Source organism: Hippopotamus amphibius, chromosome 2, assembly GCF_030028045.1.
Source record: "Hippopotamus amphibius kiboko isolate mHipAmp2 chromosome 2, mHipAmp2.hap2, whole genome shotgun sequence".
Lineage (NCBI taxonomy): Eukaryota > Metazoa > Chordata > Mammalia > Artiodactyla > Hippopotamidae > Hippopotamus > Hippopotamus amphibius.
Window position 1 is genome coordinate 99,068,681 of NC_080187.1, and position 10,536 is coordinate 99,079,216.

The 10,536-nt window shown below is 39.9% G+C and overlaps 1 protein-coding gene across 1 annotated transcript; it reads right to left on the reverse strand.

The window, feature by feature from the left end:
- Positions 1 to 1,242: 1,242 nt before the first annotated feature.
- On the reverse strand, positions 1,243 to 1,636 carry LOC130846536 (transmembrane protein 14C-like). Its single transcript, XM_057724825.1, has one exon. The coding sequence runs from the start codon at positions 1,585 to 1,587 to the stop codon at positions 1,243 to 1,245; it is 345 nt and encodes a 114-aa protein (XP_057580808.1). The 5' UTR covers positions 1,588 to 1,636.
- Positions 1,637 to 10,536: the final 8,900 nt, after the last annotated feature.

Sequence of the window (10,536 nt, forward strand, 5' to 3'; positions counted from 1 at the left end):
TAGAAGCTTTACTCAGAATTGTCAAAAACTGGAAGCGATCAGGAAGTCCTTAAACAGGTGAATGAATGTTCTATATCTATACAATCGGATATTATTCATCAATAAAAAAATGAGCTATGAAGCCATGAGAAGAGCATAGAGGACTCTTAAATTCATATTTAAGTGAAAGAAGCCAGTCTGAAAAGGCTGTGCACTGTGATTCCAACTATATAACATTTTGAAAAGACAAAACTATAGAGTCAATAAAAAGATCCGTGTTTGCTAGGATTTTGGTGGAGATGGGGGGTGGGGAGAGAATTAAGCAAAGCTCAGGGGATCTTTAGGGCAGTTAATCTATTCTGTGGATAAATGACATTTTGCATTTGTCAAAGCCCATAGAACAGCACGTAAAGTGAACCCTAATATGAACTATGGACTTTAATTAATCATAGTATATCAATATTGGTTCATCAGTCATAACAAATGTACCACACTAATGTGAGATGTTCATAACAGGAGAAACTGTGGGTGGGGGGCGGGGGGGGGGTGGCAGGAAGAGTAAATGAGAACTTTGTGTACTTTCTGCTCCATTTTTCTGAAAACCTAAATCTAAATTTTTAATAATTTTACTATGTGAAAACTATTTTAATGTAAGTAATGTATGCTTTCTTGTTTAAATATGCCTGATTTAAAAAGAAGAAAAAGGAGTATAAAAAACGTGTGGAGAGAGAGCGTGCTAGAGTCATATACAATGAAATGTTAACTGGTGTTGAATCTAGGTGGATAGTGTGCAGATTTTTCTTTTTTTTTTTTTTATTATTTACAGTAAACTTTATTTTACTTGATTTAACATAATTTCAAAGTAGGTCTGTGCTCCAAGATAAACAAAAGAACAGATAGGCTAAATCTCGTTAAGAGATCTTTTTCACACTGTTCCTCTGAGTAGAGCATGGGGTTTTGGGGGCCCCAATGGTGATACCTTACATTTTATTCCTGGAGATTTTACCTATAGATTGAGAGAGAACAGATAACACCAACATACAGGAATCAAACGGCAGGAAGAAGCTCTTATGTTACACTCTACCCACCTCTTCAGGGTTGTAAAGATAATGACTGATTTTTTTCTCTGCAAAGTTCAGTGCTGGTTTTTTTGTTTTAAGTAAAATGTCAGAATATGTGAAAATGCTGTACTTATTTATCTTACTATGCTAAAAATAGTGGAAATTTAAAAATTCTTCATGAGTCCAAGCTGGGCCATGACTGCTACTGATGGGGTTTACCCAACTCACTAATTCCAAGTTTGGCAACCATCAGCAAACTGGCACCCGCAATTAAGCCTGCAGGCATAAATTTTCCAGAGTGGTAGAATCTCATTCCCATAATGCCAGCCAGAGTTCCAGATGTAACTAAGAAAACCCAAAAGTTCCTTGGATCCTGAGACAGCTGATAGGCACCCAGGCCTGCTAATCCACCGAAGAGGAGCCCAGCAGCCAGGGACGGGACACTGCCTGCTTTTACATAGCCAGTGATCCCACCGGAAGCAACCAGTGCTGCATAGCCAAAGCCAAGCCAATGTAAAGGCACTAGAGGGCCGGAGTCCTTCTGCATGGTCTCTTTCACTCTGTCCGAACAGAAGATCACACCAGGCCTGCACCTCCTTCCCAAAAGTCTGCACCGGGCAGCAAGGCTGCACACGCCTGGGCCAGATTTTTCATTTTACTATTCTACTTTTCTCTCTACATATCCTAATGAAAATGAGTGGGCTGGGGCCAGATCTAGAGGACTGGAAACACTGAGTATGTTAATGAGTGTACCCCATCAGTGGGGTAATAGGTGGTGATAAAGGGCCAGGTTTAAGGATGACAGAAACTCATTCTTATCTGAGGTTGGGTGGGGGATGATTCCTGAGAGGATTTAATGAGGAGAGTGAGGGTGAACCACTGCTGTAGGTTCTCGAGAAGGACATCAACAGTCTTCTTACCTGATTGGGTTGGCAGCTGATTTGAGTTGAAGAGAACACAAAACCTCAGATAACTGACCTCTGTAGACAAAGAAAATTTGTATCTCGATTTCTAAGGGTGTATTTCAGGGAGACTGCAGGTGTCTTAGAGGAGCCCCAGTATAGGGGCATGGGTCACAGCAAAATGGAAACAATGGCATGTTTAGGCAAGGAGAGCCTAAGATGGCATTCCAGATCTGGTCTCCTGTGATGCAGCAAGGGACAGATAGCAGCCAAAATGTCCGTGAGCTGCCCAGGAGGCTTTGTGGTGGTCAAGAGGAAGGCACCGAGCAGCCTACATCCACCAGAGGCAGGATCTCTGAGGACAAGGGCACCTGAACAGTGGATTCCTCTGGTTAAGAGAAGGGGACCGAAGAGCAGATGGATGAGTTGCTTCAGCGGAGGACGCCCGCAGAGAAACAACCCTGGGCCAGATGCCCCCCTGCCACCATCCACCATGTCAGGGTGTGTCCTCCTGTGTGCCCAGGTGCCGCTTTTAGGATGAGAGAGAAGAGGAGAATAATCCAAATTAATCAGTATTTTCCCACTTAAGACTAGGTTTAAATCAGAAGTGCATGCATTACCTCAAATCAGCTAGCCAATACAGTGATTAAAGGAAAGCTACATTTAGTTACATATTAGCTAACCTGTATCTGTGGGGAAAGATAACTATATTTGTTTAAAATCCTGGACCAGCTTGTGGATTCTCACTGGGTCCACCTTTCTGTGGCTCTCTGGTCAGCAAAATTCTTAAAACGCCTAAAATTTTAAATAAGTAAATAAAATTTTGTGACTGTTCCTGTTGGTCTGTATAACTGTCACGGAGTAATGTTTGTGTTCCCTCAGAATTCGTATGTAGAAGCCCTGAGCCCCACTGTGGCCATATTTGGAGGAAAGAAGTGTTTAAGGTTAAATGGGGTGGTAAGGGTGGGGCTCTGAGCTGATAGGATTCGTGTTCTTATAAGAAGAGACTTTATTTTTATTTTTCACTAATTTTTATTGACGTAGTATAGTTGTTTTACAATGTTGTGTTAGTTGCTGCTGTACAGCAAAATGAATCAGGTATACATATACATATATCCACTCTTTTTTATATTTCCTTCCCGTTTAGGTCACCACAGAGCACTGAGTAGAGTTCCCTGTGCTATTCAGTAGGTTCTCATTAGTTATCTATTTTATACATAGTAGTGTATATATATCAATCCCAATCTCCCAATTCATCCCACTTCCCTTCCCCTCTTGGTAACCATAAGTGTGTTCTCTACATCTGTGACTCTATTTCTGCTTTGCAAATAAGTTCGTCTGTACCATTTTTCTAGATTCCACATGTAAGTGATATTATACAATATTTGTTTTTCTGGCTGACTTCACTCTGTATGACAATCTCTAGGTCCATCCGCGTCTCTGCAAATGGCACTATTTCATTCCTTTTTATGGCTGAGTAATATTCCATTGTATGTATATACCACATCTTCTTTCTCCATTCATCTGTGGATGGACATCTAGTTTGCTTCCATGACCTGGCTATTGTAAATAGTACTGCAGTGAACATTGGGGTGCATGTATCTTTTTGAATTATGGTTTCTGCAGGATATATACCCAACACTGGGATTGCTGGATAATATGGTAGCTCTATTTTTAGTTTTTTAAGGACCCTCCATACTGTTCTTCACAGTGGCTATATCAATTTACCTTCCCATCAAGAATGGAAGAGGGTTCCCTTTTCTTCACACCCTCTCCAGCATTTATGTTTATCTATTTTTTGACGATGGCCATTCTGACCATTGTAGTTTTGATTTGCATTTCTCTAATAATTAGTGATGTTGAGCATCTTTTCATGTGTTTTTTGGCCATCTGTATGTAAAAAGAGATTATAGAGAGATGAAGGATTTTGTTATAGCAGTTCAAGCAGACAAATATAATAACTAAAAGCAATCACTGATCTGATTCGAAAGGCCTTTAAATAAATAAATAAATAAATAAATAAAATACATATAATTAATTCATACATTATACATAATATTATGTATATAATATTAATACATTATATGAGGGTGAGTCAAAAATTATCCCCATGCCGGTTATTTTAAAACTTCTGTTGACCGTACTTTCACTGTCTTATCAGTGCTTTCCATTCAAGGCTACTGTCTCGCCAGTCACTGCTGTGCATGTGTAACGTTTTACATCAGTTCATTTGTAACTGTGGTGTGAGCAAAAATGGATGCCCCACTTATAATGTGCACAAAAGAAGAGCAGTGTGCAGTAATTCATTTTTTGTAGTCTGAGGGTATACCTGGTGCCGTTACTTATCGAGGACTTTGTGCACAGTATGGAGAAAGTGTTTTGTCACAAAGAAGTGTGTATGAATGCATAGAGAAATTCAAGGAAGGTCGCCCAAGTGTTAGCCATCCAGAAGGAGCCAGATGCCTGTCCACATCCACAGCTGTGTCAACATTGAGCGTGCAAGTGAAATGATTCTGTCGAATAGACGAGTGACAGTGGATTAAGGTGGAAAAGTGTTCAGCAATCAATAGTGCTTGTTACAGTGAGATGCTTATTGAAGAGCTGAAGCCTAAACTTTGGATTAAACACAGAGGACTGCTATCCAAGGGCGTTGTGATCTTGCATGACAATGCATGTCCGCACTGTCGACACTCTGCAAAAACTTCGTTTTGAGGTGTTAAAGCATCCTCCCTACAGTCCTGATCTTGCTCCATTGGACTTTCTCCTGTTTGTTACCCCGAAAGCAGCCCTACGAGGACAAAGATTCACTTATGATGAAGTGAAGACAGCGGTGCATTCGTGGCTCGTGGCTCAGCCTAAAACATTTTTTAATGAGGGAATACGAAAGCTTGTTGACAGGCAGACACAGTATATTGAAAAGCAAGGTGATAATGTTGAAAAATGATGTATTTGTCTTTTCTAAAAGTCAATTAAATTCTACAGCCAGAGTGTGGATAATTTTTGACTCACCCTCATACATAATTAATACATTACATATATAATATTAATACATACATATAATATACATATAATGCTCTGTAGGTTTTCTTGAGGGAACAGCAAAGGAAGGATAATATAGCACAGCAACAAAACTAAAATCTGTGATTGTTACCTATTTTCAACATCCCACATTTCCTGGTAGGTCCCCAAATCTCTCTTCTCCCCTTTCTAAACTGCACTATTCAATATAGTATCGACTAGCCAGATGTGGCTTTGAACACTTGAAATGTAGCAAGGCTGATTTTTTAAATTTTTATTTAAATTTAATTAATTTAAATTTAAAAACCAAAGCAATGTAAAGCATTTTCCATTAAACACAAATGTATTGTTTTAGTAGGACTAAATTTCACTTTAATTGTTGCATCACTTAATATATTTTGTTTGCATTGTGTGGGCTCGGCACTTTTGTTTTCCTGGTGTTACACATGAGCATGTCACTGATCTAGTCACTGACAATGGATTGTTTCAGTTCAACTGATTTTTTTTGTATGTATTGATATAGTATAATTTTTTGAACATTTTATACAGACAGCATGAGCTATAGTAATTCCCATGTAGATTGTGATCAGTAATTGAGCTGAAATACTTAGTTTTTGTTACAATTAAATCAGTTTTCTAATTAAAATAATACACATAAACAAATTTTTAAACTTGAAATAAAGGTGTACTATTGGTGCAGGATTGAATGGAGACGGAGAAACTAGTAGGATGATGTCTTAGTCTGTTTGGGCTGCTATATCAAAAATACCTCAGGCTGGGTGGCTTAAACAGAAAACTTCTTTTTGCAGTTCTGGAGGCTGGAAGTCCAAGATCAAGGTGCCAGAAGATTTGGTGTCTGGAGAGGACCAACTTCCTGGTTCATAACTGCTTGTCTTCTGCCAGTGTTCTCATGTGGCAGAAGGGGCAAGGGAGCTCTCTGGGGTCTCTTTTATAAGAAAACTAATCTCATTCATGAGGACTCCACCCTCATAATCTAATCACCTCCCAAAGGCCCCATCTCCAAATACCATCGCATTGGGGATCAGGTTTCAACATATGAATTTCGCGAGGACATAACATTCTATAGCATATACTAGAAGAGCAAAAAAAAAAAAAAAAAAGACTGGAAGGAGGTATGTTTCAAATGTCATAAAGAATAGCAATTGCAATTTGCTACAGCAGAACAAAATGAAAAAGGTGTTTGTTGTGTAAAAAGAGACATTTTAAGCCAATAATAGTGAAACTTCCTCTCAAGAGTCAAAAAAAAATCTATAGGATTAGTTAACTGAAATCAAAATTAAATGTTTAAAAATTTTTTAAATAATTTTTAACAGGATTTGAGCTTGTAACTTTGAATTCTTGCATGTGTGAATACACATACACTATTTTTAGATGGAGAGATGGTAAAAAAATTTTTTTTCAGTTATAGAAATTTTGTTAGAAAATTATGAGAAGCCTAAAAGTATTTTACAAAAGTTAAAAGATCTTGAGTTAAGCAAACAAAGAATTGCCCATAGAGTTCAAGACCTTTCAAATAATATCAAAGATCAACTAATTCAAAATTTGAAAAATTGCAAGTACTTGTCTTTAGTTTTAGATGAATCATGTGATATAAAAGATACTGCCCAATTGTAATTTGGATACATTTTATAGTGAAGGACTTCCAAATTTATGGAGAAATGTCAATTTGTGACTTAAAAGTTTATGGTATGGATATTTTAAAATCTTTCCCATCTGTCAAAGAAGACCTTCCTCCAAATAAAGATTAGTTTGTATTATGATGGATAGTGTTTCAGCTACATTAGGTCAAAAGTTTGGATTCACTGTAGTTTTAATATGAGAGATGGATGATTCTCTTGTTGCTGAATTCTACTCTATGTTGTTGAGAGTGTTGAACTTTATCTGAGCCCTGTGTTCCTGGACTACTGTAAAGGACCCCTGTTCTCACACATTCTGAGATAAGACTTACCTCCACCCTCCTCAATGACTAGGACTCCCTGTTTACCTGACTTTAAAACCCCCTTTGCTTTCTTCAAGGGAAAATAAGTAAGTGGGTTTTTTTTTCCTCCAAAGAAAAAGAAAGGGGCCTTAATTTTTTTTCCTTCATACAATGAAACGTCACAAAAATTTACTGAAAGATATAAAACTCTTCAATATCCAAAGGGTAGTACTCCACTGCATCTTCATCCAATAAGATTTGCCATTTCTATTAATGAGAATCATTTGTATTTTATCAGAAGTTAATTTCTGTCTCTATTGAATCGCAAAATAGTCAAAGACAATGAAAGGTACAGACCTCTTCAGAATCAGATAACCTTAGAAAGTTCCTCTAAATACCTAGCATTCTTTTGAAAGGACACTCAATAGTCTTTTTGCCCATTACAAAATTTTCCACAATTTTTTGTAGCATGTTTAAATTGTGTGGGTTTAAAATCTGCAAGGCAAAATTCTGTATACCAAGAATTTGGTAGCAAATATAAACATCCTGTCCACTATCCAATTGTTAGCAAATAAGAGAAATTTTATATAATCTCTCTCTCTCTCTAAATGTACGTGTATATATATTTACACACATACATATCTACACAGGGATACTAGACCAAAAAAAAAAATGCATTGCATTCATTTTTCTCAAAGACAGATAACCTAGACTTGAGCTTTGGAGCTAGACAGGCTTCCCCCAGAGTGTTCTGTGTCTGGAACAGGGTATTTCAGTCCCTGTAGAAATGTGTTTAGTAAATTCCATCCTCAGGTGACACCTGGGACACCACTAGAAGCAAACATACAGAGTTGAAATTATGTGGCTTGTAGGGATGTCTTGTGCTACGATGCACACTTGGGTCCAGCTGCCACTGCCCTCAGCCCTATCTATCCCATCCCTGAAAGGCTTTAACTGCAAACAGAAGACTCCCATCCCTCTCCATTCATGCTCCCACCCCAGGGCAGGGCATGTCTTCCTTGTCTGTCTTTTCCAAGAGTTCCTGTGAATCATAATTTCTGAGGATAGGGGCCCCTGCCTCGGTATTTTTAAAGATTCCAGATGGTTGTAATTTGCATTAAAGGATGAACAATGTTGCATTTAGGTTGTAAAACTTCTCTGATAGCAGAGGTTTCTTTGCTACCTTTAATCAGCACACACATTCTATAAAGTTAAGAAAGTGTGATTTGATCAAGTGGAGAGTTATAGAATATGAGAGTTAAAGGGAATTTGTGCTCTAATAGGGATAAGGGACTTGTCCAAAGTTACTCATCCACTCAGTGGTAGAGCCAAGAATAGCAGGTGTGGTGGGCAGAATTTTAAGAAGGTACCTGTGACCTTTGCCTTCTGGTGTCACTTCTGTGATTATGTTATGTCACATGACACAAGGGAGATTACCCAAATGGGCTAATCTCATCCCAGGAGTCCTTTAAACGCAGAGCATATTCTCCAGCTAGTGGCAGGAGAAGATGTCAGGAAGGTTGAAATATGAGGCAGTTTTGGCACAAGGGCATTTCTCTGTTGCTGAGTTGGGGGGGGGGGGACCTTCTAGAAGGACCTTTTAATATTGTGATATAGTAAGAAGTATATATTTTGTTTTCATCCCTGATTCCTGGCAAAGAGCTCCTAAAACCTGTATAATTTCCTGAGTGATAGGGGTGAGAAGAATATCTTCTGTTAATCATAATAAGCCCCTTTCAATCACACCTGAGGTTACTCTAAGGAGGTGACTCTTGATGGGCCCCTAGATAGCATCAGGATGCTGGTGGTTCCTCTGTGATTAGAGGGTTGAGATTTTCAGCTCCATTCCCCCAACTTCCAGGCAGGAGAGAGAGGCTGGAGATTGAGTTAGTCACTAATGGTCAGTGATTTAATCAACTGTGCCTCTGTAATGAAACCTCCATAAAAACCTGGAAGGATGGGGTTTGAAGAGCTTCAAGGCTGGTGAGTACATCCACATGCTGCAAGGCTGGCTCATCCTCCAGAAGCTCGTGTGCTCAGGGCTCTTCTGGAGTTTACCATATATACCTCTTCTGGCTGTTTCTTTTTATATCCTTTATAATAAACCAGTAAACATACGTAGTGTTTCCCTGAGTTCTGTGAGCTGTTCTAGCAGATTATCAAACCTCAGGAGGGGGTTATGGGAACCCCTCTACTTTATAGTCAGTTGGGCGGAAGTGTAGGCTGCCTGGGCTTGTGACTGGAGTCTGAAGGGAAGGCATCTTGTGAGACTGAGCCCTTAGCCTGCAGACTCCGTGCTAACCCTGGGTAGGACAGGAAGTGAATTAGGTTGTAGAACACACATTGGTGTCCACATAGAACTGGAGAATTGCTTGGTGTGGAAAGCCCGCACAGTTCATATCAGAGGTGCTGTCGGTAAAAACAGATAACAGGCCTTGAGGAGCCAAGAGTGATCCCTAACCAACAGCCAGGACAGAGCCAGGAACTTTAATCCTACACAGGCAAGGAACTAAATTTGGCCAATGATCTGAATGAGCTCAGAAGCAGTTAATACACAGAACCTTCAAGTAAGAGCCCATCCAGGCCAGCATCTTAATTTTGGCTTTGTGAGACCCTAAGCAGATAACTCAGCCAAGTCCTTCTGGACTTCTGATCTATAGAACTGTGAGATGATATTGTTTCAAGCTACTGCTTTTGTGGCAATTTGTTATGTAGCCAAAGAAATCTACTACACTTGGGTCTGGGGCCTTCAGTATGTTCACAGAGTGGGGAAGCCGGCCCTTCTTTTTCCCTCATGAGGGTGCAGTGGTTTAGAGAGGTGAAAGAATTTGAGTTGAGCTGTCATTTTCATTAGAAAACCCCACTGCCATTGTTGAGTGCCTCCCAGGAGACAGGCATTGCAACTGGATGCTTTGCATTTATGACTTACTTAACTCTTGACCACTATCCATAAAGCATGTGAAATCTCTCATTTTACAGTTCAAGAACCCGAGGCCCACTAAGGCGAGTAAGTGGCCCAAGGTCATGCTGCTGGTAAGTGCAGAGGTTTACATCAGATCTGTGTGATCCCATGGTTTTGTGCTGAAGACACCAAATGACCTCGTATTAATTTGCTAGGACTACCCTTGCAGAGTACCACAAACTGAGTGACGTAAAGAGCAGAAACTTATTGTCTCCCTGTTCTGGAGGCTGGAAGTCCGAGACTGAGATCTCAGCAGGGTTGGTTTCTTCTGATGGCTCTGAGGGAAGGTTCGGTTCCATGCCTCTCCCTTAGCCCCTGTGGTTTGTTGACAGTTGTTGTCTTTGGCTTGTAGAAGCATCACCCCGGTCTTGCCAGCACACGGCATTTTCCGTGTCCTCATTTCCCCTGTTTTATATGGACTCAGTCATATCAGATTGGTGCCCACCCTAATGACCTCATCTCAACTTGATCATCTCCAAAGACCCTGTTTCACATTCACAGACCCTAGGGGTAAGGACTTCAGCATCTTTTGAGGGGGGATGCAGTTCAGCCTGTTACAGACCTCAACGACAGTTATTCGAGAGGAGCACACCCATGTGCAGAGGTGTGTGGCCTTGCCCCATTAATCCCAGAGTTGGAGATTGAAATCAATACCCAGGCCCTAGGCAGAGGGAT